At 69.0% G+C, this 22,885-nt stretch overlaps 1 protein-coding gene across 1 annotated transcript in view; it reads left to right on the top strand.

The window, feature by feature from the left end:
- The first annotated feature begins 803 nt into the window (after positions 1 to 803).
- Positions 804 to 22,885, top strand: part of RNF31 (ring finger protein 31) — a 32,315-nt gene continuing 10,233 nt past the window's right edge. Inside the window, 13 exon segments of the mRNA XM_067314957.1 lie at positions 804 to 808; positions 997 to 1,309; positions 1,873 to 2,121; positions 4,240 to 4,560; positions 6,769 to 6,945; positions 10,741 to 10,959; positions 12,341 to 12,514; positions 14,870 to 14,968; positions 17,159 to 17,228; positions 17,231 to 17,247; positions 19,191 to 19,305; positions 21,000 to 21,059; positions 21,062 to 21,117. Coding sequence (XP_067171058.1) covers positions 804 to 808; positions 997 to 1,309; positions 1,873 to 2,121; positions 4,240 to 4,560; positions 6,769 to 6,945; positions 10,741 to 10,959; positions 12,341 to 12,514; positions 14,870 to 14,968; positions 17,159 to 17,228; positions 17,231 to 17,247; positions 19,191 to 19,305; positions 21,000 to 21,059; positions 21,062 to 21,117 — 1,875 coding nt within the window.

The raw sequence follows: 22,885 nt of genomic DNA, 5'->3' as shown, positions 1-22,885 counted from the left end.
TGGGTGCTGGGGGGCATTTTGGGGTGCCAGGGGGTATTTCGGGGTGCTGGGGGGGTATTTTGGGGTCTCTGGGGGGGGTATTTTGGGGTGTTGAGAGGCATTATGGGTGCTGGAGGGGGGGTTATAGGTGCTGGGGGGGCATTTTGGGGTGCTGGGGGGGTATTTTGGGGTTTTGGGGGGGTATTTCGGGGTGCTGGGGGGGGTTATGGGCATTTGGGGGAAGGTTTTGGGGTGCCGGGGGGCATTTTGGGTGTTTAAGGGTGTATTTTGGGGTGCCGGGGGGGGTTATGAGGTGTCGGGGGTATTTTGGGGTGTGGGGGGGGTTATGAGGTGTCGGGGGGTATTTTGGGGTGCTAGGGGGTGTTTTGGGGCGCTGGGGGGGGTTATGAGGTGTCGGGGGGTGTTTTGGGGTGCTAGGGGGTATTTTGGGGTGCGGGGGGGGTTATGAGGTGTCGGGGGGTGTTTTGGGGTGCTAGGGGGTGTTTTGGGGCGCTGGGGGGGGTTATGAGGTGTCGGGGGGTGTTTTGGGGTGCTAGGGGGTATTTTGGGGTGCCGGGGGGTGTTATGAGGTGTCGGGGGGTATTTTGGGGTGCTAGGGGGTGTTTTGGGGTGCCGGGGGGTGTTATGAGGTGTCGGGGGGTGTTTTGGGGTGCTAGGGGGTGTTTTGGGGCGCTGGGGGGGGTTATGAGGTGTCGGGGGGTGTTTTGGGGTGCTAGGGGGTATTTTGGGGTGCGGGGGGGGTTATGAGGTGTCGGGGGGTGTTTTGGGGTGCTAGGGGGTATTTTGGGGTGCCGGGGGGGGTTATGAGGTGCCGGGGGGTATTTTGGGGTGCTAGGGGGTATTTTGGGGTGCCGGGGGGGGTTATGAGGTGTCGGGGGCTGTTTTGGGGTGCTGGGGGGTATTTTGGGGCGCCGGGGGGTGTTTTGGGGTGCCGGGGGGGTATTTTGGGGTGCCGGGGGGGTCTCTCACCCCCCGTGTGTCCCCCCCCCACGCCAGCTCGCCGCCCCCCCGGCGCTCGCCCTGGGTGTGCGGGGGCTGCGGGGGGGCCAACGGGGCGCTGGCGGTGCTGTGCGGGGCCTGCGAGCGGCCCCGCGCCTGCCCCGGCCCCCCCCCGCCGCCCCCCCCCGCCACCGCCGCCGCGGGGGGCCTCGAAACCGCCGCCCCCGCCGGGGGGGCCCCCGAAACCGCCGCCCCCCCGCGGGGCGCCTGGGCCTGCGCCTCCTGCACCTTCCTCAACGCCGCCGCCACCGTCCTCTGCGGCGTCTGCGAGCGGCCCCGGCTCGCCGGGCGGCCCCCCGCCCCCCCCCGGGTGAGCGGCCACCCCCCCCTCCCCCCCCCCAAACCTGCCAGGGGCCCAGGCGTCCGGGAAAAGGGGCCCAGGCGTTCGGGTGAAGGGCCCAGGCGTCCAGGGAAGGGGCCCAGGCGTCCGGGAGGGGGGCCCAGGCGTCCGGGAAAGGGGCCCAGGCGTCCGGGAAAGGGGCCCAGGCGTCCGGGAAGGGGCCCAGGCATCCAGTAGAGGGGCCCAGGTGTCCGGGGAAGGGGCCCAGGCGTCCGGGGAAAGGAGTTCTGCATCTGTGGAAAGGGCCCAGGCGTCGGGAGAGGGACTCAGGCGTCCGGGAAAAGGGCCCAGGCGTCCGGGTAAAGGGGCCCAGGCGTCCGGGAGAAGGGGCCCAGGCGTCCGGGAAGGGGCCCAGGAGTCCAGGGAAAGGGGCCCAGGCATCTGGGGAAGGGGCCCAGGCGTCCGGGAAGGGGCCCAGGTGTCCAGGAGAAGGGACCCAGGTGTCCGGGGAAAAGGGGCCCAGGTGTCCGGGAAAGGGGCCCAGGCGTCCGGGGAAGGGGCCCAGGCGTCCGGGCGCTAACTCCCCCCCCCAGGGCTGGCAGTGTCCCCACTGCACCTACTGGAACGAGGGTCCCGGCTCCGTGTGCGACATTTGTCACCGCACCGGCGGCCCCGTCCCCCTCTCGACCACCGCTGCCGCTGCCGAGGGGCCCCGGCGTCCGGGCGAGCCCCCGCCGCCCCCCGCCGCCGCCCCCCTCCCCGCTGCCGCTTCCCAGGAGGCCGAGCGGCGCCGGCAGCAGCGTCTGCGCGAGGACGGCAGCCGCCTCGTCGCCATCATCCGGGTGAGCTTCCCCCCTCCTTGTCGTCGTGGTGATGTCATCGCTTAGTGATGATGTCATCAGGGAGCGGTGATGTCATCAGGGGTGGTGGCAGCATCATTAGGCTCCTTGGGGTGGTCCTGGGTGTCCGTGGGGCGTCTGTGGGGCGTCTATGGGTCCCTTGGGTGCCCATGGGGTGTCCGTGGGGCATCTATGGGGCATCCCCGGGTCCTCTGGGTGCCTATGAGTGTCTGTGGGGTGGCTATGGGGCGTCCCCGTGTCCCTTGGGTGCCCGTGGGTGTCTGTGGGGCGTCCATGGGGCGTCTATGGGGCGTCCCCAGGTCCCTTGGGCGCCCGTGGGTGTCTGTGGGGTGTCCGTGGGGTTCCCTGGGTGCCCGTGGGTGTCTGTGGGGTGTCCGTGGGGCATCTATGGGGCGTCCGCGGGTGCTTTGGGTGCCCGTGGGGTGTCTATGGGGCTCCCCGGGGTGCCCGTGGGTGTCTGTGGGGCATCTATGGGGCATCCCTGGGTCCCCTGGGTGCCCGTGGGGTGTCTGTGGGGCATCTATGGGGCGTCCCCGGGTCCCTTGGGTGCCCGTGGGGTGTCTGTGGGGCATCTATGGGGCATCTATGGGTCCCTTGGGTGCTTGTGGCTGTCCGTGGGGCGCCCGTGGGTCCTCTGGGCGTCCGTAGGGCATCTATGGGGCACCTGTGGGTCCCTTGGGTGCCCGTGGGTGTCTGTGGGGTGTCTGTGGGGCGTCTATGGGGCGTCCCCGTGTCCCCTGGGTGCCCATGGGGCGTCTATGGGGCATCCCCGGGTGCCTTGGGTGCCCGTGGGGTGTCTGTGGGGCACCCGTGGGGTCCCCTGGGTGTCCATGGGTGTCTGTGGGGTGTCCGTGGGGCGTCTATGGGGCGTTCCCGGGTTCTTTGGGTGCCCGTGGGTGCCCGTGGGGCATCTATGGGGTATCTATGGGGCAACTGTGGGTCCCCTGGGTGCCCGTGGGGTATCTATGGGGTATCTATGGGGTATCTATGGGGCATCTATGGGGCATCTATGGGTCCCTTAGGTGCCCGTGGGGTGTCTGTGGGGCATCTATGGGGCATCTATGGGTCCTTTGGGTGCCTGTGGGGTGTCTGTGGGGCATCTATGGGGCATCTATGGGTCCTTTGGGTGCCCGTGGGGTGTCTGTGGGGCATCTATGGGGCACCTGTGGGTCCTTTGGGCATCCGTAGCGCATCTATGGGGCACCTGTGGGTCCCTTGGGTGCCCGCGGGGCATCTATGGGGCACCCGTGGGGTGTCCGTGGGGCATCTATGGGGCATCTGTGGGTCCCTTGGGTGCCCGTGGGTGTCTGTGGGGCGTCTATGGGGCGTCCCAGGTCCTCTGGGTGCCTATGGGTGTCTGTGGGGTGGCTATGGGGTGTCCCCGTGTCCCTTGGGTGCCCGTGTGTGTCTGTGGGGCATTTATGGGGCGTCCCTGGGTCCCCGGGTGCCCATGGGGCGTCTATGGGGCGTCCGTGGGGTCCCCTGGGTGCCCGTGGGGTGTCTATGGGGCTCCCCTGGGTGCCCGTGGGTGTCTGTGGGGCATCTATGGGGCATCTATGGGTCCTTTGGGTGCCCGTGGGGTGTCTGTGGGGCATCTATGGGGCATCTGTGGGTCCCTTGGGTGCCCATGGGGTGTCTGTGGGGCATCTATGGGGCATCTATGGGTCCTTTGGGTGTCTGTGGGGTGTCTGTGGGGCATCTATGGGGCATCTGTGGGTCCCTTGGGTGCCCATGGGGTGTCTGTGGGGCACCTATGGGGCACCCGTGGGTCCCTTGGGTGTCCATGGGGCATCTATGGGGCATCTATGGGTCCCTTAGGTGCCCGTGGGGTGTCTGTGGGGCATCTATGGGGCATCTATGGGTCCTTTGGGTGCCCATGGGGTGTCTGTGGGGCACCTATGGGGCACCCGTGGGTCCCTTGGGTGTCCATGGGGCATCTATGGGGCATCTATGGGTCCCTTAGGTGCCCGTGGGGTGTCTGTGGGGCATCTATGGGGCATCTATGGGTCCTTTGGGTGCCCGTGGGGTGTCTGTGGGGCACCCGTGGGGCGTCCGTGGGTCCCCCCCGCCCTGTCGCTACCCCCCCTTTCTCCCCGGCAGGCGGCGGAGGCGGCGGGGCTGCCGCCCGAAGCGATGGCCGTGGAGGCGGCGGCGGCGACGCTGCCCCGTCCGGGAGGTGACGCCGCGACGGGTGACGCCGCGGTGACGGTGACGGTGGCGGCGGAGGCGGCGGTGAGGCGGGCGCGCGCCTCCCTGCCCGGCGCCCTGGGCGCGTTGGCCGCCGCCGCCTCGGCCGCCGCCGCCGCCTGCCGCCCGCCCCTGGGCGCCGTGTCGCTGCGCGAAGCCGCCCGCGCCTGGGCCCGGGCCCGCGCCTGCCCCCGCCTCGCCCTGCGCCGCTGCCTCGGTGCCCGCCGGCGGCAGGTGGGCGGGGCTAGCGCCGGGGGCGGGGCTAAACCTGGGGGGAGGGGCTTAAAGGAGTGGGGTGGGGGAGCCCCCCCCATAGGGTGTCCCTGAGCCAGGTCTGGGTACCTGCTGCTAGCAGTAAGGGGGTGGGGTGAGTGCTAGGGGGCGGGGCTATACCCTGAGGGCGGGGCTAGTCCCAGGGGCGGGGCTAAACCCGGTGGGAGGGGCTTAAAGGAGTGGGGTGGGAGGAGCCTCCCTATGGGGTGTCCCTGAGCCTGGGCTAAGCGGCTGCTGCTGGCAGTAAGGGGGCGGGGTGAGTGCTAGGGGGCGGGGCTAGGCCTGGGGGTGGGGCTAAACCCGGGGGGAGGGGCTTAAAGGGGTGGGGTGGGAGGAGCCTCCCTATGGGGTGTCCCTAAGCCTGGGCTAAGCGGCTGCTGCTGGCAGTAAGGGGGCGGGGTGAGTGATAGGGGGCGGGGCTATACCCTGAGGGCGGGGCTAGGCCCGGGGGCGGGGCTTATAAGGGTGGGGTGGGGGGAGCCTCACTATAGGGCGTCTCTGAGCCTGGACTGGGCAGGTGCTGCTGGCGGTAAGGGGGTGGGGTGAGTGCTAGGGGGCGGGGCTAAACCCGGTGGGAGGGGCTTAAAGGGGTGGGGTGGGAGGAGCCTCCCTATGGGGTGTCCCTGAGCCTGGGCTAAGCGGCTGCTGCTGGCAGTAAGGGGGCGGGGTGAGTGATAGGGGGCGGGGCTAGGCCAGGGGGCGGGGCTAAGACCAGTGGGAGGAGCTTAAAGGGGTGGAGTGGGAGGAGCCTCTGTATGGGGTGTCCCTGAGCTAAGTGACTGCTGCTGGTGGTAAGGGGGGGCGGGGTGAGTGCTAGGGGGCGGGGCTAAACCCAGGGGGCAGGGCTAGACCTGGGGGCGGGGTTAAGCCTGGTGGGTGGGGCTTAAAGGGGTGGGGGGAGCCTCGCTATAGGGCGTCCCTGAGCCTGGGCTGCTGGCAACAAGGGGGTGGGGCTATGGTTGGGGGCGGGGCTAGGCCCAGGGGGTGGGGCTAAAGGGGACAGGGGAGGGGCCAAGGGGTGGGGTGGGGGGAATCCTCGCTATAGGGTGTCCCAGTGCCCGTAGTGGTTCATACTGGGGGTTCTGGGGGGGTCCTGGGGGCTGGAGACGTGGTACCAGTGCACACCAGTGCGTACTGGTGCATACTGGTCTATACTGGGAGGCACTGGGACGGGGTCCAGGTGCTTGTGGGGGTCCCCAGCCCATAGCGGTTCGTACTGGGGGGGTCCTGGGGGCTGGAGACGTGGTACCAGTGCACACCAGTGCATACTGGTGCATACTGGTTTATACTGGGAGGCACTGGGACGGGGTCCGGGTGCTTGTGGGGGTCCCCAGCCCATAGCGGTTCGTACTGGGGGGGTCCTGGGGGCTGGAGACGTGGTACCAGTGCACACCAGTGCGTACTGGTCCATACTGGTTTATACTGGGAGGCACTGGGATGGGGTCCAGGTGCTTGTGGGGGTCCCCAGCCCATAGCAATCCATACCGGGGGGTTCCGGGGGGTCCTGGGGGCTGGAGACGTGGTACCAGTGCACACCAGTGCGTACTGGTCCATACTGGTTTATACTGGGAGGCACTGGGATGGGGTCCAGGTGCTTGTGGGGGTCCCCAGCCCATAGCAATCCATACTGGGGGGTTCCGGGGGGGTCCTGGGGGCTGGAGACGTGGTACCAGTGCACACCAGTGCGTACTGGTCCATACTGGTTTATACTGGGAGGCACTGGGACGGGGTCCGGGTGCTTGTGGGGGTCCCCAGCCCATAGCAATCCATACCGGGGGCTCCGGGGGGCAGAAACAGTGATACCGGTGCACCCCGATGCATACTGGTTCATACTGGTTTATACTGGTCTATACTGGGAGTCACTGGGATAGGGTCCAGGTGCTTGTGGGGGTCCCCAGCCTTATTGGGGAGGCTCGGGGGGGTCCTGGGGGCTGGGGGTGAGGCGGGACCGGTGCACCCCGATGCATACTGGTTTATACTGGTTCATACTGGTCTATACTGGGAGGCGCTGGGATAGGGTCCAGGTGTTTGTGGGGGTCCCCAGCCTTATTGGGGAGTCTCGGGGGGGGGTCCTGGGGGCTGGGGGTGAGGCGGGACCGGTGCACCCCGATGCATACTGGTTCGTACTGGTTCATACTGGTTCATACTGGTTTATTCTGGTCGGCGCAGGTGCGGGCGCTGGAGGCGCTGGGCGGCGGCGAGGGGGCGGCGGCGGCGCTGCCCCCCAACGGGGGCGACGTGTGGGCGGCGCTGGGCGACCTGCAGCGCCGGCGCCTCCGGCCCTTCCAGCGGCGCCTCTGGGCCCCCGGCGAGCCCCCCCTCGACTTCGAGGGCCCCGACCGCCAGGTCAGCGTCCGCCCGTCCGCCCGCCCGCCCGTCCGTCTGTCCGTCCCCCGGCGCTGGGGGGGAGCTGGGAGCGCTGGGAGGGAGCTGGGGGGCACTGGGAGGGAGCTGGGGGGTCACTGGAAGGAGCTGGGAGGGAACTGGAGAGTTACTGGGAGCACTGGGAGGGAGTTGGGAGGGAACTGGGGGCACTGGGAGGGAACTGGGGAGTTACTGGGAGCACTGGGAGGGAGTTGGGAGGGAACTGGGGGCACTGGGAGGGAACTGGAGAGTTACTGGGAGCACTGGGAGGGAGTTGGGGGGTCACTGGGAGCACTAGGAGGGTGCCGGGAGGGAACTGGGGGCACTGGGAGGGAACTGGGAGGGAACTGGGGAGTTACTGGGAGCACTGGGAGGGAGCTGAGAGGGAACTGGGAGCACTGGGAGGGAGCTGGGGGCACTGGGAGGGAACTAGGGAGTTATTGGGAGCACTGGGAGGGAACTGGGAGCATTGGGAGGGAACTGGGGAGTTACTGGGAGCAGTGGGAGGGAACTGGGAGGGAACTGGGAGCACTGGGAGGGCACTGGGAGCACTGGGAAGGAACTGGGGAGTTACTGGGAGCACTGGGAGGGAGTTGGGGGGTTACTGGGAGTCACTGGGGAGGGTGTTCAGGGGTCGCTGGGCGTCACCGGGAACCGCCGAGAGCTCCTGGCGCTGCCACGGCGACGGTGACGCTGTTGCGCCGGTGTTGGTGACGCTGTTGGTGACGGTGTTGTGGTGCTATTGGTGACAGTGTTGTGACAGTGTTGTGACGCTGTTGCAATGTGGTGCTGCTGTGGCGACACCGTTGTGACGCTGTTGGCGACGGTGTTGGTGACGGTGTTGTGGCACTATGGGTGCTGCTGTTGTGATATTGTGCTGCTGTTGGTGATGCTGTTGGTGATGCTGTTGGTGATGCTGTTGTGACAGTGTTGTGGCGTTGTATCACCGTGATGCTGTTGTGACACTGTTGGTGACACCGTTGTGACATGCTGCTGTAATGCTGTTGCGCTGCTGTTGGTGACAGTGTTGTGACGCTGTTGGTGATGGGGTTGCGACGGTGTTGCAGTGCTGTTGGCGATGCTGCGGTGACGCTGTTGTGATGCTGTTGGTGACGTTATTGTGACAGTGTGATGCTGTTGTGATGCCATGGTGACGCTGTCACGCCGCCGTTGGTGATGCTGTTGGTGACGCTGTTGTCATCACTGTTGTCGTCGTAGGCGATGGTGCAGCGGGTGCCATTGCGCCGCTGTTGTGCCGGTGTTGCGACGCCGTTGTGAGGCTGTTGCTGCCGTTGTCGTCGCAGGCGACGGTGCGGCGGGCGCTGGTGGCGCTGGGGCCGCACGGAGGTGGCGGTGGCGCCGTCGTGACGCCGTCGTGACGCTGTAGTGACGCTGTTGTCACTGCTGTTGTCACAGGCGGCGGTGCGGCGGGCGCTGGCGGCGCTGGGGCCGCACGGAGCTCGTTGTGACACCGTCGTGACACTGTAGCGACGCTGTTGTGACGCTGTTGTCGTTGTTGTTCTCGCAGGCGACTGTGCAGCAGGCGCTGGCGGCGCTGGGGCCGCGCGGAGCTGGCAGTGATGCCGTTGTGACGCTGTAGTGACGCTGTTGTTGTCGTTCCCATCGCAGGCGACGGTGCGGTGGGCGCTGGCGGTGCTGGGGCCGCGCGGAGCTCGTAGTGACGCCGTCGTGACGCTGTAGTGACGCTGTTGTTCCAGGCGACGGTGCGGCGGGCGCTGGCGGCACTGGGGCCACGTGGAGCTCGTCATGACGCCGTTGTGACGCTGTAGTGACGCTGTAGTGACGCTGTCGTTCCCGTTCCTCGCAGGCGACGGTGCGGCGGGCGCTGGCGGCGCTGGGGCTGCCGAGCTGGGGCCGCGTGGAGCTCGTTGTGACGCCGTCGTGACGCTGTAGTGACGCTGTAGTGACGCTGTTGTCATTTCCGTTGCAGGCGACGGTGCGGCGGGCGCTGGCAGCACTGGCGCTGCCGAGCTGGGGCCGCGTGGAGCTCGTCGTGACGCTGTAGTGACGCTGTAGTGACGCTGTTGTTGTCGTTCCCATCACAGACGATGGTGCGGCGGGCGCTGGCGGCGCTGGGGCCGCGCGGAGCTGGTGGTGGCGCTGTCGTGACGCTGTAGTGATGCTGTAGTGACGCTGTAGCGACGCTGTTGTTGTCGTTCCCATCGCAGGCGACGGTGCGGCGGGCGCTGGGGCCACGCGGAGCTCGTTGTGATGCCGTCGTGACGTTGTAGTGATGCTGTCGTGACGCTGTTGTTCCCGTTCCCATCGCAGGCGGCGGTGCGGCAGGCGCTGGCGGCGCTGGGGCCGCGCGGAGCTCGTCTTGACGCTGTAGTGACGCTGTAGTGACGCTGTTGTTGTCGTTCCCGTCACAGGCGGCGGTGCGGCGGGCGCTGGCGGCGCTGGGGCTGCCGAGCTGGGGCCGCGCGGAGCTGGTGGTGGCGCCGTCGTGACGCTGTTGTGACGCTGTAGTGATGCTGTAGTGACGCTGTTGTTGTTCCCATCGCAGGCGACGGTGTGGTGGGCGCTGGTGGTACTGGGGCCGCACGGAGCTCGTCGTGACGCCGTCGTGACACCGTCATGACGCTGTCGTGACGCTGTTGTTGTCGTTCCCATCGCAGGCGGCGGTGCGGTGGGCGCTGGCGGCGCTGGGGCTGCGCAGAGCTTGTTGTGACGCTGTAGTGACGCTGTTGTTCCCGTTCCCATCGCAGGCGACGGTGCGGCGGGCGCTGGCGGCGCTGGGGCCGCGCGGAGCTCGTCGTGACGCCGTCGTGACGCTGTAGTGACACCGTCGTGACGCCGTCATGACGCTGTAGTGACGCTGTTGTCGTCGTTGTTGTCACAGGCGGCGGTGCGGCGGGCGCTGGTGGCGCTGGGGCCACGCAGAGCTTGTTGTGACGCTGTAGTGACGCTGTTGTTCCCGTTCCCGTCACAGGCGGCGGTGCGGCGGGCGCTGGTGGCGCTGGGGCCGGGCGGAGCTGGTGGTGGCGCCGTCGTGACGCTGTAGTGACGCTGTAGTGACGCTGTTGTTCCCGTTCCTATCGCAGGCGGCGGTGCGGCAGGTGCTGGCGGCGCTGGGGCCGCGCGGAGCTCGTCGTGACGCCGTCATGACGCTGTAGTGACGCTGTTGTCGTCGTTGTTGTCACAGGCGGCGGTGCGGCGGGCGCTGGCGGCGCTGGGGCTGCCGAGCTGGGGACGGGCGGAGCTGGTGGTGGCGCCGTCGTGACGCTGTAGTGACGCTGTAGTGACGCTGTTGTTGTCGTTGTTGTCACAGGCGACGGTGCGGCGGGTGCTGGCGGCGCTGGGGCTGCCGAGCTGGGGCCGGGCGGAGCTGGTGGTGGCGCTGTTGTGACGCTGTAGTGACACTGTAGTGATGCTGTAGTGATGCTGTTGTTGTCGTTGTTGTCACAGGCGACGGTGCGGCGGGCACTGGCGGCGCTGGGGCTGCCGAGCTGGGGCCGGGCGGAGCTCGTGGTGGCGCCGTCGTGACACCGTTGTGACGCTGTAGTGACGCTGTAGTGACGCTGTTGTTGTCGTTCCTATCGCAGGCGACGGTGCGGCAGGCGCTGGCGGCGCTGGGGCCGCGCGGAGCTCGTCGTGACGCCGTCGTGACGCTGTAGTGACGCTGTTGTTGTCGTTCCTCACAGGCGACGGTGCGGCGGGCGCTGGCGGCGCTGGGGCCGCGCGGAGCTGGTGGTGGCGCCGTCGTGACACTGTAGTGATGCTGTAGTGACGCTGTTGTCGTTGTTCCCATCGCAGGCGACGGTGCGGCGGGCGCTGGCGGCGCTGGGGCTGCCGAGCTGGGGCCGGGCGGAGCTGGTGGTGGCGCTGGGCCGGGAGCTGGGGCTGGCGCGGGGCCGGGGGCCGGCGCTGGGCGACCTGGTGGAAGCCGTCCGCGCCTCCCCCGACCGAGCCTTCATCCGCCGCCTGCTCAGCTGGGAATGCGCCGTCTGCGGCTGGGCCCTGCCCCGGCACCAGGTACCGGCCCGCGTGCGACGCGCGCGGGGACCCTCGGGTGACGCGGGGGGACGCTCGGGTGACGCACGCGGGGTGCGGGGGGCTCCTATGGGGTGGTCGCGGGCAAAGGGGGGACCCTGATGCGGCACTTTGGGGGCTCGTGCGGGACCCTCGTGCGAGCAACACCCTCGTGCGACACGTGGGGACGCTCGGGTGACACGTGGGGGGAACGGGGGGCTCCTATGGGGTGGCTATAGGCGAAGGGGGGACCCTGATGTGATGCTCTTGGGGCTTGTGCGGGACCCTCATGTGAGTGGGACCTTCATGTGACACGTGGGGACCCTCGGGTGACACACGGGGACACTCGGGTGACACGTGGGGGGAGTGGGGGGCTCCTATAGGGCGGCTATGGGGCAGAGGGGGGACCCCAGGACGCCCCGGTGCGAGACCCCTCGTGCGAGCAACACCCTCGTGCGAGACCCTCGTGCGAGCGGGACCCTCGTGCGACACCCAGGGACCCTCGTGTGACACGTGGGGACACTTGGTGACACCCCGGGGGATATAGGGAGCCCTATAGAGCGGCTATGGGGCAGAAGGGGGACCCCGGGGCGCCCCGGTGCGAGACCCTCGTGCGAGCGAGACCCTCGTGCGAGACCCTCGTGCGAGCAACACCCTCGTGCGACGCCTGGGGGGATATAGGGAGCCCTATAGGGCAGCTATGGGGCAGAGGGGGAACCCCGGGGCACCCTGGTGCGAGACCCTCGTGCAAGCAACACCCTCGTGCGAGACCCTCGTGCGAGCGGGACCCTCGTGCAACACCCGGGGACGCTTGGGTGACACGTGGGGACACTCGTGCGACCCCCTGGGGGATACAGGGAGCCCTATAGGGCGGCTATGGGGCAGAGGGGGGACCCTGGGACGCCCCGGTGCGAGACCCCTCGTGCGAGCGGGACCCTCATGCGACACATGGGGACGCTTGGGTGACACGTGGGGACACTCGGTGACACCCCAGGGGATATAGGGAGCCCTATAGGGCGGCTATGGGGCAGAGGGGGGACCCCGGGGCGCCCCGGTGCGAGACCCCTCGTGCGAGCAACACCCTCATGCAACACACGGGGACACTCGGGTGACACGTGGGGACACTCGTGCGACCCCCTGGGGGATACAGGGAGCCCTATAGGGCAGCTATGGGGCAGAGGGGGGACCCCGGGGCGCCCCGGTGTGAGACCCCTTGTGCGAGCAACACCCTCGTGCGATGCCCGGGGGGATACAGGGAGCCCTATAGGGCGGCTATGGGGCGGAGGGGGGACCCCGGGACGCCCTCGTGCGAGACCCCTCGCGCGAGGGGGACGGACGGACGGACAGACGGACGTCCGTTTGTGGGGGGGGGGGGGGGGCGCAGATGCAGTCGCTGACGTCGTGCGAGTGCACCATCTGCCCCGAGTGCTTCCGGCAGCACTTCACCATCGCCGTGAAGGAGAAGCCCATCGGGGGGCTCGTGTGCCCGGCCTGCGACGGGCCCGACCTCGCCGACGACGCCCAGCGCCTCTCCTACTTCTCCACCCTCGACATCCAGGTGAGCCGCCCTCCGCCGCCGCCGCGGCCCGCGCGCGCGCCGGGAGCGGGAACCGTCCCGGTGGCCCTCGCGCGGGGAGCGGGAACGTCCCGGTGTCCCTCGCGCGGGGAGCGGGAACCTTCCTGGTGTCCCTCGTGCCGGGAGCGGGAACCTTCCCGGTGTCCCTCGCGCCGGGAGCGGGAACCTTCCCGGTGTCCCTCGCGCGGGGAGCGGGAACCTTCCCGGTGTCCCTCGCGCCGGGAGCGGGAACCTTCCCGGTGTCCCTCGCGCGGGGACACCCAGAACGTCCCCGTATCCCTCGCGCGGGGACACCCGGAACGTCCCCGTATCCCTCGCGCGGGGACACCCGGAACGTCCCCGTGTCCATCACATGAGGACACCCGGAACGTCCTCGTGTCCCTTGTGCGGGGACACCCGGAACGTCCCCATGTGCCTCACGCAGGGACACCCGGAACGTCCCCGTGTCCCTCGCGTGGGGACACCCGGAACGTCCCCATGTGCCTTGCGCGGGGACACCCAGAACGTCCCCGTATCCCTCGCGCAGGGACACCTGGAACATCCCGGTGTCCATCACACAAGGACACCCGGAATGTCCCCATGTGCCTTGCGCGGGGACACCCGGAACGTCCCCGTGTTCCTCGCGCAGGGACACCCGGAACGTCCCCGTATCCCTTGCGCGGGGACACCCGGAACGTCCCGGTGTCCATCACACGAGGACACCCGGAACGTCCCCGTGTGCCTCACGCAGGGACACCCAGAACATCCCGGTGTCCATCACATGAGGACGCCCGGAACGTCCCTGTGTCCCTTGCACGGGGACACCCGGAACGTCCCCGTGTCCCTCACGCGGGGACACCCGGAACATCCCGGTGTCCATCACACGAGGACACCCGGAACGTCCCCGTGTCCCTTGCGCGGGGACACCCAGAACGTCCCGGTGTCCATCACACGAGGACACCCGGAACGTCCCCATGTGCCTCGCGCGGGGACACCCAGAACGTCCCCGTGTCCCTCGCGCGGGGACACCCGGAACATCCCGGTGTCCATCACACAAGGACACCCAGAACGTCCCCGTGTGCCTCGCACGGGGACACCCGGAACATCCCGGTGTCCATCACCCGAGGACACCCGGAACGTCCCCGTGTGCTTGTGTGGGGACACCCGGAACGTCCCGGTGTCCATCACATGAGGACACCCGGAACATCCCCGTGTGCCTCACGCGGGGACACCCGGAACATCCCCGTATCCATCACACGAGGACACCCGGAACGTCCCCGTATCCCTTGCGCGGGGACACCCAGAACGTCCCTGTGTCCATCACACAAGGACACCCGGAACATCCCCGTGTGCCTCGCGTGGGGACACCCGGAACGTCCCCGTGTGCCTCACACGGGGACACCTGGAACGTCCTGGTGTCCATCACCTGAGGACACCCGGAATGTCCCTGTATCCCTCGCGCGGGGACACCCGGAACATCCCCATGTCCATCACACGGGGAGCGGGAACTTTCCTGTGTCCCTCACACGAGGATCAGGAACTTCCCTGTGTCCCTTACATAGGGATTGGGAACTTCCCGGTGTCCCTCGCACGGGGACTGCAATCACCCTTGTGTCTCTCGCACGAGGACACCCGAACGTCCCCGTGTCCCTCGCACGAGGACACCAGGAATGTCCCGGTGTCCCTCGCATGGGGAGCGGGAACTTTCCGGTGTCCCTTCCACGAGGATGAGGAATCTCCCCATGTTCCTTGCACGGGGACTGCGATCACCCTTGTGTCCCTCGCACAGGGAGCGGGAACTTCCTGCGTCCCTTGCACAAGGACGCTGGGAACGTCTTGGTGTCCCTTGCACAAGGATCGGGAATGTCCCGGTGTCCCTCACGCAGGGATCAGGAATGTCCCGGTGTCTCTTGCACAGGGATTGGGATCGGGATCTTCCCGTGTCCCTTGCACGGGGACCGGGAACCTTCCTGTGCTCCTCGCACGGGGTTTGGGAACTTCCCCATGTTCCTTGCACGAGGATTGGGAATGTCCCAGTGTCCCTCACAGGAGGATCGGGAACATCCCAGTGTCTCTCACACGAGGACCAGGAACCTCCCTGCGCTCCTCGCATGGGGAGCGGGAGCCTCCCGGTGTCTCTTGCACAAGGAACGCGTCCCCTGGCACGAGGAGCGTTTCCCTTGCACGAGGACTTGTCCCTTGCACAACCACCATGTCTCCTCGCACGACGACACACGTCCCCTCGCACGAGGATGTGTTCCCTCGCACAAGGAGCGTGTCCCCCTCGCACGAGGACCCGCCCCCCCCACGGTGTCCCCGTCCGTCCATCTGTCCGTCCGTCCCCCCCCCCCCCCGCAGCTGCGCGAGTGCCTCGACGCCGAGACCTACGAGCTCTTCTGCCAGAAGCTGACGGAGCGCGAGCTCATGCGCGACCCCAAGTTCCTCTGGTGCATCCGGGTGCGTCGCCGGGGGGCCGGGGGGTCGCTATGGGGCTGGGGGGGGTCCTGTGGGGCTGAGGTGAGGGGTTGTTATGGGGCTGGGGGTTGGGTTTGGGGGTCCCCAGGGGCTGGGAGGTTCCTAGGGGGGTCGCTATGGGGCTGGGGGTGGTTTTGGGGGTCCCCATGGGGCTGGGGGGTGTCTGGGGGGGTCTCTATGGGGCTTGCAGGTGCCTGGGGGGGTCTCTATGGGCTGGGGGGGGTTGCTGGGGGCTGGGAGATGCCTGGGGGGGTCGCTATGGGGCTGGGGGGGGGTCTCTATGGGCTGGGGGTTGGGTTTTGGGGGTTGCTGTGGGGCTGGGAGGTGCCTGGGGGGGGTCGCTATGGGGCTGGGAGGTGCCTGGGGGGGTCACTGGGGCTGGGGGGTGGGTTTGGGGGTCCCCATGGGGCTGGGGGGTGCCTGGGGGGGCGCTATGGGGCTGGGGGGGGGCCGCTATGGGGCCAGGGGGGGTTGTTGTGGGGCTGGGGGTGGTTTGGGGGTCCCCGGGGGGCTGGGGGTGCCTGGGGGGGGTCTCTATGGGGCTGGGGGAGTCCCGTGGGGCTGGGGTGGGCTGGGGGGTCACTATGGGGCTGGGGTGTTGTCTAGGGGGGGTCGCTATGGGGCTGGGAGGTCCCTGGGGGGGTCTCTATGGGGCTGGGGGGGTCTCTATGGGGCTGGGGGGTCCCTGGGGGGGTCCCTTATGGGGCCAGGGGGTCACTATGGGGCTGGGGGGGTCCCTGGGGGGGTCCTTATGGGGTGGGCTGGGGGGGTCTCTATGGGCTGGGGGGTCCCTAGGGGGGTCTCTATGGGGCTGGGGGGGTCTCTATGGGGCTGGGAGGTCCCTGGGGGGGTCTCTATGGGGCTGGGGGGGTCTCTATGGGGCTGGGGGGTCCCTGGGGGGGTCCTTATGGGGCCAGGGGGTCACTATGGGGCTGGGGGGGTCCCTGGGGGGGGGTTCTTATGGGCCGGGGGGGTCCCTGGGGGGTCCCTGGGGGGGGTCACTATGGGGCTGGGGGGGTCACTATGGGGCTGGGGGGTCCCTAGGGGGGTCTCTATGGGGCTGGGGGGTCTCTATGGGGCTGGGGGGTCCCTGGGGGGGTCACTATGGGGCTAGGGGGGTCGCTATGGGGCTGGGGGGTGGGTTTGGGGGTCCCCGGGGGGCTGGGGGGTGGCTGGGGGGGGGTCTCTATGGGGCTGGGGGGTCGCTATGGGGCTAGGGGGTCTCTATGGGCCGGGGGGGTCCTGTGGGCTTGGGGGGTCCCGTGGGGCCGAGGCGAGGGGTTGTTATGGGGCTGGGGGTGGGTTTGGGGGTCCCGGGGGGCTGGGAGGAGGCTGGGGGTGGTCTCTATGGGGCTGGGGGGGTCGCTATGGGGCTGGGGGTCAGGATCAGGGGCCGTTATGGGGTCAAGAGGGGAATCTATGGGGCTGGGGGAATTTATGGGGCTGGAAACCAGAATTGGGGGCCGCTACGGACCAAGGGGGGGACAATCTATGGGGCTGGGGAGTCTCTATGGGGCCAAGGAGGGGAATCTATGGGGCTGGGAGGGAATCTATGGGCTGGGGGGGGGATCTATGGGGCTGGGCAGGTCCCTATTGGGGGCCGCTATGGGGCTGGGGGGGTTCCTATGGGGCTGGGGGTCAGGATGGGGGGCCGCTATGGGGCCAAGGGGGGGGAATCTGTGGGGCTGGGGGGGTCTCTATGGGGCTGGGGGGGCTCTATGGGGCCAAGGAGGAGAATCTACAGGGCTGGGAAGGGATCTATGGGCTGGTGGGGATCTATGGGGCTGGGAAGGGATCTATGGGGCTGGGGGGGAATCTATGGGGCCAAGGAGGAGAATCTACGGGGCTGGGAAGGGATCTATGGGGCTGGTGGGGAATCTATGGGGCCAAGGAGGGGAATCTATGGGGCTGGGGAGGATCTATAGGAGCAAAGGGGGGGATCTATGGGGCTAGGGGGGGAATCTATGGGGCCGGGGGGGGCTCTGAGGCTCGGGGAGGAGGAGGAGGGGGGGGGGGGCTCCGCGGGGCCGGGTTCGCCGTGGGGCGGGGGGTTTCGCCGTGGGGCGGGGGGGGTGTCTCGCCGTGGGGCGGGGGGGTGTCTCGCCGTGGGCGGGGGGGGGGGTGTCGCCGTGGGTCTGACCCACACGTGTCCGTCCCCCCCCCCCGGCGCAGTGCTCGTTCGGGTTCATCTTCGAGGGGGAGCAGGGCCCGGCGCAGTGTCCCCAGTGCCACCAGCGCTGCTGCCCCGCTGCCAGCGCCCCGTGCGTGACCGTCCCCCCCCCCCCGCGCCGTGGGGCTGCTGGGGGGCGGGGGGGGCTGCTGTGGGCTGCTATGGGGCTGGGGAGGCTGCTATGGGACTGGGGGGGGTTGTTATGGGCTGCTATGGGGCTGGGGGAGGCTGCTATGGGACTGGGGGGGGTTGTTATGGGGCTGCTATGGGGCCTGGGGGGGCTGCTATGGGGCTGGGGGGGGTTGTTATGGGCTGCTGTGGGGCGGGGGGGCGCTGCTGGGGGGGGGGTGCTATGGGCGGGGGGGTTGCTATGGGGCTGCTGTGGGGCTGGGGGGGGCTGCTGTGGGGCTGGGGGGGGTTGCTATGGGGGTGCTGTGGGGCTGGGGGGGGCTGCTATGGGGCTGGGGGAGGCTGCTATGGGGGGGGTTGTTATGGGGCTGCTATGGGGCTGGGGGGGCTGCTATGGGGCTGGGAGAGCTGGGAGGGGGTTGCTATGGGGCTGGGGGGCTGCTATGGGGCTGCTATGGGGCTGGGGGGCTGCTATGGGGCTGGGGGGGCGCTATGGGGCTGCTATGGGGCTGGGGGGGCTGCTATGGGGCTGAAGGAGGCACTATGAGTCTGCTATGGGGCAGGGGGGGCTGAGAGGGGGCTGCTATGGGGCAGGGGGGATGCTATGGGGCTGCTATGGGCAGGGGGGATGCTATGGGGCTGCTATGGGGCTGAGGGAGCTGCTATGGGGCTGGGAGGGGGCTACTATGGGGCTGCTATGGGGTTGGGGGGCTGCTATGGGGCTGGGGGAGGCTGCTATGGGGCTGGGGGGCTGCTATGGGGCTGCTATGGGGCTGGGAACGGGCTGCTATGGGGCTGGGGGGCTGCTATGGGCTGCTGTGGGGCTGGGGGGCTGCTATGGGGCTGGGAACGGGCTGCTATGGGGCTGGGAGGGGGTCCCTATGGGGCTGGGGGGTGCTATGGGGCTGGCTATGGGGCTGAAGGAGGCGCTATGAGTCTGCTATGGGGCAGGGGGGGCTGAGAGGGGCTGCTATGGGGCTTGGGGGGGTTGCTATGGGGCTGGGGGGGCTGGGAGAGAGCTGCTATGGGGCTGAGGGAGCTGCTATGGGGCTGGGAGGAGGCTACTATGAGGCTGCTATGGGGTTGGGGGGCTGCTATGGGGCTGGGGGAGGCTATTATGGGGCTGCTATGGGGCTGGGAGGAGCTACTATGAGGCTGCTATGGGGTTGGGGGGCTGCTATGGGGCTGGGGGGAGGCTATTATGGGGGCTGCTATGGGGCTGGGGGAGGCTGCTATGGGGCTGCTATGGGGCTGGGGGGGCTGCTATGGGCTGGGGGGCGCTATGGGGCTGCTATGGGGCTGGGAACGGGCTGCTATGGGGCTGGGAGGGGGTCCCTATGGGGCTGGGGGGGCACTATGAGTCTGCTATGGGGCTAGGAAGGGGGTTGCTATGGGGTTGGGGGCTGCTATGGGGCTGCTATGGGGCTGGGGGGGGCTGCTATGGGGCTGGGAGAGCTGGGAGGGGTTGCTATGGGGCTGGGGGGTTTCTGTGGGGCTGGGGGGGGCTGCTATGGGGCTGCTATGGGCTGGGAGGGGTCTGCTGTGGGGCTGGAGAAAGAGCTATGGGGCCGCTATGGGGCTGGGGGGGATCTATGGGGCCGGGAGGGGGCCGCTATGGGCCGGGAGGAGCCGCTATGGGCTGGGGGGGGATCTATGGGGCCGGGGGGGGGCCCGCTATGGGTCCAGGAGGAGCTGCTATGGGGCTGGGAGGGATCTATGGGGCCGGGAGGATCCACTATGGGGCTGGGGGGGGATCTATGGGGCCGGAGAAAGAGCTACGGGAGGAACACAGCTCTGCCCCATACCTGGCTGACGGGGCTGCCTGTGCCATCGCCATCGCCGTGGGTCGCCGCCGTGGGTCGCCGCCGCCGTGGGTCGCCGCCGCCGTGGGTCGCCGTGGGGCAGTGGGAGGCGCAGCACGGAGGCCTCTCGTGCGCCGACTTCGCCGCCTGGAAGCGCCGCAGCGACCCCCAAGCGCAGGCGCCGGGGCTGGGGGCCTTCCTGCGCGAGCACGGCATCGGTGAGCGCCGTGGGGCTGCCCCATAGCGTGTGGGGCACGGTGGCGGGGCGGTGGGGCTGCCCCACGGCGAGCGGGACGGGTTAGGGGCTGCCCCACGGCGAGGCGAGGGGGTGCGGGGCGGCCTTCCCACGCGAGCACGGCATCGGTGAGCGCCGTGGGGCTGCCCCATAGCGTGTGGGGCACGGTGGCGGGGTGGTGGGGCTGCCCCACGGCGAGCGGGACGGTTTAGGGGCTGCCCCACGGCGAGGCGGTGCGGGGTGTCCTTCCTGCGCGAGCACGGCATCGGTGAGCGCCGTGGGGGCTGCCCCATAGCGCGCGGGGGGCAGGGCTGGGGGAGCGGGGGGCTGCCCCACGGCGAGCGGGACGGGTTAGGGGCTGCCCCACGGCGAGGCGAGGGCGCGAGCACGGCGTCGGTGAGCGCTATGGGGCAGCCCCATAGCATGTGGGGCAGGGTGACGGGGTGGTGGGGCTGCCCCACGGCGAGCAGGACAGGTTGGGGGCTGCCCCACGGCGAGGCGAGGGCACGAGCACGGCGTCGGTGAGCGCCGTGGGGCTGCCCCATAGCGCGTGTGGGGCGGGGTGGCGGGGTGCCCCACGGCATGGCGGGGATGTGGGTCGGCTATGGGGCAGGGGGTCCCACCGTGGGTCTAGCTATGGGGCAGGGGGTCTCACTATGGGTCCAGCCATGGGGCAGAGGCCTCGCCGTGGGGCACGGGATCCTGCCGTGGGTCCAGCTATGGGGCAGAGGTCCCGTTATGGGTCCTGCTATGGGGTAGGGGGTCCCATAGGGGTTCTGCTATGGGGCAGAGGCCTTGCTGTGGGGCAGGGGGTCTTGCCGTGGGCCTAGTTATGGGGCAGGGGATCCCGCTGTAGATCCAGCTATGGGGCAGGGGATCCTGCCATGGGGCAGGGGGTCCCACTGTGGGTCTATCTATGGGGCAGAGGCCTCGCCATGGGGCAGGGGGTCCCGCTGTGGGTTTGGCTATGGGGTAGGGGATCTTGCTATGGGTCTATCTATGGGGCAGGGGGTCCCACTATAGGTCCAGCCGTGGGCAGAGGCCTCGCTGTGGGTCCCGCTATGGGGCAGGGGGTCTCACTATGGGTCCAGCCATGGGGCAGAGGATCCGCTATGGGTCAGGGCACCCTGCTATGGGGCAGAGGCCTCGCCGTGGGGCAGGGGGTCCCACTGTGGGTCTAGCTATGGGGCAGAAGATCCTGCTATGGGTCCCGCTATGGGGCAGGGGGTCTCATTACGGGTCCAGCCATAGGGCAGAGGCCTCGCTGTGGGGCAGGGGGTCCCGCTATGGGTCCCGCCGTGGGTCAGGGCACCTCGCTATGGGGCAGAGGCCTCGCCGTGGGGCAGGAGGACCCCCAGCAGCCCCCACCCCAGTGCTTGGGGAAGGGGGGGGCCCACGCGTGGGGCCTCGCCGTGGGGCAGGGGAAGGTCGCAGCGAGACGGGACCTGGGGGGGGCCGGGTAGCGGTGGGTCCCGCCGTGGGTCGCGCCGTGGGTCCAGCCCCACGGCGTGCAGCTCGCCCGCGCTATACACCGGCCCGCTGACGGTGGGGGGGGGCCCACGCTTGGAGCCTCGCCGTGGGGCAGGGGAAGGTCGCAGCGAGACGGGACTTGGGGGGGCCGGTGGCGGAGGGTCGCGCCGTGGGTCGCGCCGTGGGTCCAGCCCCACGGCGCCGCAGCTTGCCCGCAGTGCGGCTGTGGTAACGCGCTGGCCCGCGGCGGCTGCATGCACTTCCAGTGCTCCAGTGCCGCCACCACTTCTGCAGCGGCTGCTACCGGCCCTTCTACGCCAAGGACGTGAGTCGGGGGGGCGCCGTGGGGCTGGGGGGGGTCCTGTGGGGCTGGGGGGGGTCCCCTATGGGGCAGGGGAGGGTTTCTATGGGGCTGGGGGGGTCCCTATGGGGCAGGGGAGGGTTCTTATGGGGCTGGGGGGGTCCCTATGGGGCACGGGAGGGTTCCTATGGGGCAGGGGAGGGTCCCTATGGGCTGGGGGGGGTCCCTATGGGGCTGGGGGGGCCCTATGGGGCAGGAAGGGTTCCTATGGGGCTGGGAAGGGTTCTTATGGGGCTGGGGGGGGTCCCTATGGGGCAGGGGAGGGTTTCTATGGGGCTGGGGGGGTCCCTATGGGGCAGGGGAGGGTTCCTATGGAGCAGGGAAGGGTCCATATGGGGCTGGGGGGGGTCCATATGTGCAGTGTTGGGGGTGTTATGGGGGGTTTGGGGGTTCCTATGGGGCAGGGAGAAGTTTCTATGGGCTGGGGGGGTCCCTATGGGGCAGGGAAGGTTCTTATGGGGCTGGGGGCGTCCCTATGGGGCAGGGGAGGGTTTCTATGGGGCTGGGGGGGGTCCCTATGGGGCAGGGAGGGTCCCTATGGGGCTGGGGGGGCCCTATGGGGGCAGGGAAGGGTTCCTATGGGGCTGGGGGGGGCCCTATGGGCAGGGAAGGTTCCTATGGGGCTGGGGGGGGTCCCTATGGGGCTGGGGGGATTTCCTATGGGGCAGGGAAGGGTTCCTGTGGGGCTGGGGGATTTCCTATGGGGCAGGGAAGGGTTCCTATGGGGCTGGGGGGGTCCCTATGGGGCAGGGGAGGGTCCCTATGGGGCTGGGGGGGGTCCCTATGGGGCTGGGGGGGCCCTATGGGGCAGGGAAGGGTTCCTATGGGGCTGGGGGGGGTCCCTATGGGGCAGGGGAGGGTTCCTATGGGGCAGGGAAGGGTTCTATGGGGCAGGGAAGGGTTCTTATGGGGCTGGGGGAGGTCCCTATGGGGCAGGGGAGGGTTTCTATGGGGCTGGGGGGGTCCCTATGGGCAGGGGAGGTTCCTATGGGGCAGGGGAGGGTCCCTATGGGGCTGGGGGGGGTCCATATGTGCAGTGTTGGGGGTGTTATGGGGGGTTTGGGGGTCCTATGGGGCAGGGAGGAGTTTCTATGGGGCTGGGGGGGTCCCTATGGGGCAGGGGAGGGTCCCTATGGGGCAGGGGGGGGTCCCTATGGGGCTGGGGGGATTTCCTATGGGGCCAGGGAGGGTCCCTATGGGCAGGGGAGGGTTCCTGTGGGGCTGGGGGGGTCGTATGGGGCAGGGAAGGGTTCCTATGGGGCAGGGAAGGGTTCTTATGGGGCTGGGGGGGGTCCTATGGGGCAGGGGAGGGTTTTCTATGGGGCTGGGGGGGTCCCTATGGGGCAGGGAAGGGTCCATATGGGGCTGGGGGGGGTCCATATGTGCAGTGTTGGGGGGTGTTATGGGGGGTTTGGGGGTTCCTATGGGGCAGGAGAAGTTTCTATGGGGCAGGGAGGGTCTCTATGGGGCAGGGAGGGTTCCTATGGGGAGCTCTGGGGTCCCTGTGTGCAGTTTTGGGGGTCTCTATGGGGCAGGGAGGGTCCCTAGGGGGGGCTCCGGTCTCCCTATGGGGCACACGGGGGTCTCTATGGGGCAGGGGGGGTCCCTAGGGGTAGCTCCAGGCTTGCTATGGGCACCCGGGGGTCTCTATGGGGCAGGGGGATCGCTGGTGGGGGGCACGGGGGGGGTCCCCCTATGGGGCGCTATGGGGGGGCCGTGGGCTTCCCCGGGG

Source organism: Apteryx mantelli, chromosome 39 (genome assembly GCF_036417845.1).
Source record: "Apteryx mantelli isolate bAptMan1 chromosome 39, bAptMan1.hap1, whole genome shotgun sequence".
In the NCBI taxonomy this organism is placed as follows: Eukaryota; Metazoa; Chordata; class Aves; order Apterygiformes; family Apterygidae; genus Apteryx; species Apteryx mantelli.
The sequence above is the reverse complement of the archived record's forward strand: the minus strand, read 5'-3'. Positions and strand labels throughout refer to the sequence as shown.